Source organism: Aplysia californica, unplaced genomic scaffold (genome assembly GCF_000002075.1).
Source record: "Aplysia californica isolate F4 #8 unplaced genomic scaffold, AplCal3.0 scaffold01073, whole genome shotgun sequence".
NCBI lineage: Eukaryota > Metazoa > Mollusca > Gastropoda > Aplysiida > Aplysiidae > Aplysia > Aplysia californica.
In genome coordinates this window covers 122,165-126,978 of record NW_004798343.1, presented here as the reverse complement: position 1 = coordinate 126,978, position 4,814 = coordinate 122,165, and the positions used below count along the sequence as shown (strand labels likewise).

At 41.2% G+C, this 4,814-nt stretch overlaps 1 protein-coding gene across 1 annotated transcript in view; it reads right to left on the bottom strand.

The window, feature by feature from the left end:
• Positions 1-4,814, bottom strand: part of LOC101858374 (guanine nucleotide exchange factor subunit RIC1) — a 91,351-nt gene that overhangs the window by 14,414 nt on the left and 72,123 nt on the right. Inside the window, exons 22-24 of the mRNA XM_035973232.1 lie at positions 2,745-2,887; positions 1,835-1,921; positions 144-228 (exon numbers count right to left, since the gene is read on the bottom strand). Of these exons, the coding sequence (XP_035829125.1) occupies positions 144-228; positions 1,835-1,921; positions 2,745-2,887 (315 nt within the window). The remainder of the gene's footprint in view (positions 1-143; positions 229-1,834; positions 1,922-2,744; positions 2,888-4,814) is intronic.

The window sequence follows — 4,814 nt, the reverse complement described above, 5'->3', positions numbered from 1 at the left end:
TGTTTCGGAGTGTTCTATGGTCTGCTGGGGTAATAATATAGTGTAAAGCGCATAGAGCCTGCTGTTGAGCGGGGATATGCGCTATACAAATGCTATTTATTATTATTATTATTATGTATATGCAGATAATATAGAGAACGTACCAATAGCTTTGAGGAATCGAACCAAATCCCTGCAGAGTTCCCAGGAGCCCTGGTCCAGAGCTGAATCCAGGAGAATTGTCGCGTGCTGCCAAAAAAGATGAGGAATCGTAAGTCATGGACATGTCAGAGTTTAGTTTAATTTGATTTAAGTAAGAGTTTTATGGAACTTGCAACACAAAAAGGTCATACAAGAGCCGAAGATTAGAGGTGTTGCTAGAGAGTAACAAACATTAAAAAAGGAAGGAGGGGAGATAAGAACGATAGATGTTTGATAGGAAAGAAGGAGCAAACAATACCAGAGCACCTGCCAATCACCCACGTAAAATAATACGAGATATCGTGAGTCATGAAAACATTACAGTTTAAGTAAAGGGAGGGAGGCAAATCCACATAATTATAGATTACTAGCTGGGGCCCCTTTCGATGAAAGGAATGATCTGTGCTTTAATATCAACTAAAAGTCATTGGCCTACTATATTTACACCCTACTGGAATGGGGCAATAAATCTTAAGAGATGCAAAAAAATTATGAAAAAGGTCTAGATCTATACTCTCAAAACAAAATGCGCCTTTGCAAAATATCACTTCCAGATTTTCTAAAATTACAGAGACAGAAGCGTCGGCCTACAAAAGAGATCGGCGAAATAAAGAAATTTAGCCTTTTGCAGTAAAACTGTCTCAAAACTGAAAAAACCAAGGGCGTCATGCTCTGGAGAATATTTTAAAGAATCTTTTGGCGTAAACCGCATGTCGATCGATGCAGCCATTAAAAACCTTTTGAATAGCAAAATTCGGCCACCACAAATAGATATTAGATTACAGCATGGAAAACACAAGACAGAGAGACAGACAAACAGACAGACAGAAACAACAGAAGGAAAGAAAAGAAGCAAGATCTACCAGTGGATAATGATTATCATTAAAATCAAGACACACCACTCACATTCACACTCCAAACAGCAACACAAACATGTGCCCACCGCAGACATAAAGAGATCTGACTGAGACCATTGTTGTAGTTAGCTTTAGTAAGAGTTTTACGGCACTTAAAACACAATAAGGTCATATGAGTGCCGAGGATTGAAGGTGTTACAAGAGAGTAACAAACATTAAAAAGAAGGGAGGAGAGTAAAAGACGATGGATGTCTGATTGGAAAGAAAGAGCCAGCCACACCAGAGCACCAGATCTGAGGTTGTTGTTGTTAACAGCAATAATATTGTTGTATTACAGAATTCCTTCAAAATATAGTAGTACACATTTCACAAATTACGTACATACATCCCAGTATTTTTCTAGCCAAATATAGGAAAATACGGGAAGTTCTTCTAGCACGCTATAGGCAGAGACTCAAGTCATCTGCATGAAATGACGAAGCACCTAACCAGTATACTATAGGCAGAGACTCAATTCATCTGCATGAAATGACGAAGCACCTAACCAGTATACTATAGGCAGAGACTCAATCATCTGCATGAAATGACGAAGCACCTAACCAGTATATGACAGAGACGTGGTCTCAACCAATATGACAATGAAAACTCAGAGAAAAAAAACCCCCCCCAATAAAAAGAGAAACTCTGTCAGTAAGCTTATTTGACACAGAGGTGAGTGATTCCAATTGTGTCAAAGGTACACTGACTGGGTCAGAGCAAAACTAAGAAATGTGACAAATGAAGCGTCCAGGCCTCACCTGCCGACTGACGATTGGCTTCTCCAGGTTCTGTAAGATGATGAGGTAAGTGGCCGCCGTCTCCAGGTTCTTGTTGATCAAACACTCCTGGGGAGGGGGGAAGGGGGGCAGAAAAATAATAACATAATCTTACTACTAATGGAGCTAAGGCCAAATTTTGCGAACAGTATATTCTCAGAAACTACAGAAAGAAAAAATATATAATAATAATAATAATAATAATAATGATAAAAATAATAAAAATGATGACGATAATAATAAAAAATAATAACAACAAAAACAACAACAGCAATCATAGTTATGACGTGGATGGCCAAGAGATTGTTTGTTTGAGTAAAGAGAAGCACATCGACACAAAAAAGGTCATTTGGTGCTGGGAAAAAGTAAGACAGACAGACAGAATCAACAGAAGGGAAAGTAAAGAAGTAGGACCTACCAGTGGTGCCCTCCAGCCACCCGCACAGAGTGGTTAGGCTGTCGGACTCACAACAAAAAGTCACGGGTTGAATCCCATTCCCATCGGGGCGCAACTTTGTGTCCTTGGGAAAGGCACTTTACATGAAGTAGGTTTTTAAAAAGTTTTAGTAAGAGTTTTACAACACTTGCAAAACAAATCGGTCATATAAGTGCTGAAGATTAAAGGTGTTACTTGAGAGTATCATTTGAGAGAGAGACAAGGGAGAGACACAGAGAGAGAGGGAGAGAGGGAGAGAGAGAGAGAGAGAGAGAGAGGGAGAGAGAGAGAGAGAAAGAGAGAGAGGGGGACAGAGAGAGGGAGAGAGAGAGAGAGAGAGAAAGAAAAAGCGCGAGAAAGAGAGAAAAAAAGACAGATGGCATGAGAAAAAGAAAGCGAGAAAAGGAAAAAAACAAAACAAACCCACACAAACAAATTAATCAAAAACAAACTCACCTCAAACAAATCTTTGGGATTTCCGACGGTGGAGAAGAGGTACGGCCACAGAGCAACTTCCGTCTTACGCGCACAGTGCACGATCGTCTGCAGGAATTCTGGGAACTCTTGGATGAAGGCCACGACCCTCGGCAACAGAGGATCTGACGAAGATAAAAAAAAATTGTTTTTGCTATTTATTGTATAAGAATAGAGAAGTGCATCCATAACCGACACGATAAAGGTCGACTCGGATAGGGGGAAGTAAGACTGACAGACTGAAAGACACACAGATAGACAAGACAGTCAGACAGGCAGACAGACAGACTGACAGACGGACAGATAGACAGACTGACAGACAGGCAGACAGGCAAACAGACAGACAGACATACAGAGAGGCAGACAGACAGACAGACAGACCGAAAGACAGACAGAGAGACAAACAAACAGGAAGTAAAACCTACCAGTGGCACCCTCCAACAGCCTGTTTTGTTTTTGTTGTTTAGTTTTAGTAAAGTAAGAGTTTTACGGCACTTGCAACACAATGAGGTGATATAAGTGCTGAAGATTCGACTACGAGTTACAAGAGAGTAACAAACACAAAAAAAAAGACGGGAGGGGAGAAAAGGACGACAGATGTTTGATGGGAAAGAAGGAACAAACCTCATCAGAGCATCCGCCAACCACCCACTTCTGAAGATTACAGGTGCTACAGGAAAGTAACTTTCAAAGGAAGGAAGGAGAGAAAAGGACGACAGATGCTTGAGGGGAACAAAGAACGAGCAAACCACACCAGAGCACCCGCCAACCACCCATTTAAAGTTAATAATAATAGTCATAATGAAGAACACCAGGAACCGTGACTTCACGATTAGGAGTCCATTAGGCTTCTGACGCCACTACAGTCAGTGTAAGATACAAATAATTCCGTACCCAGGAATACCCGCTCACATAAGATCTAATTTAAAAAAATTTGTTTTAGTAGAGGTTTTTACGGCGCTCGCAACTGCATAAGGTCATATGAGCGCCAGAAGATTAGAGGTGTTACAAGAGAGTAACAAACATAAAAAAGAAGGAGGGAAGATAAGGACGAGATATGTTTGATAGGAAAGAGGAAGCAAACCGCCCCAGAGCACCCGCCAACCACCCACAATCGAATTCAGGATTACAGCCACAGGCTGGGAATTTGGACGGGGTAGCACAAAAAATGGCCGCATTTCGCGAGTAGACAGATGTTTTATCATGTAGAAGCCGTCGTGTCTCTGCCCAATAAAAATGTCTAGGCCTACCACAAGTGGCCCAAAAAAAATAATTACCCACTACACAATTCTGGGAACCATAAAATACAAGCTGTGAAATGAAATGGGACAAGAAAGACCGCCACAACAGAGCCCGGTGTTTAATAAAAAAACAACCCAACTTTTACTGCCCAGAGAGAAAGCTGCTGTAAAAGTCCAAGAGACGAACATTTTAATAGGGCTGGGCAACGAGTCGCTTTAGCGAAATCCGGATAATACGTTAGTAGTCCACCTCTTCGACAAAAAAATAATATGTTAAGAACCGCTTTGTCAAATGGGTTGGAACCACTTCGACAAACGGATTTATAGCATCACTTCAACAAGTGGGTGCACCCACTTCGGTAAACGGGCAAGGAAAGAGAGTTAAGGAGTCTGAATTCGGATGATGTTTCATTGAGAATTATCCGGTTATCCGGATTTTGCCCACATCTACAGCTTAACGCATGATGAAATAAATACAAGGCCTTAAACTTCATTCAATGAGAATCTATGAGCAACTAGCAGGCCAGTTTTCGTTTGTGACACCCTTTGATTGTTTGCAACACAGTAAATTAAAACTTTTCATTGAAAATAAAATAGAATTAAATCTAGTATTGATCCCTGCGGGGGGACATAATTTGGTTTACAATCATGATGCAAACTGCATACGTGCACACGTTGCTTTGTCGTACAGACAGACAGACAGGCAGACTGACAGACAGACAGACAGTTTGACAGACAGACAGGCAGACAGGCAGAGAAGCAGGAAAGTAGGTAGGCACGCACATAGGCAGAGAGAGAGAGAGAGAGAGAG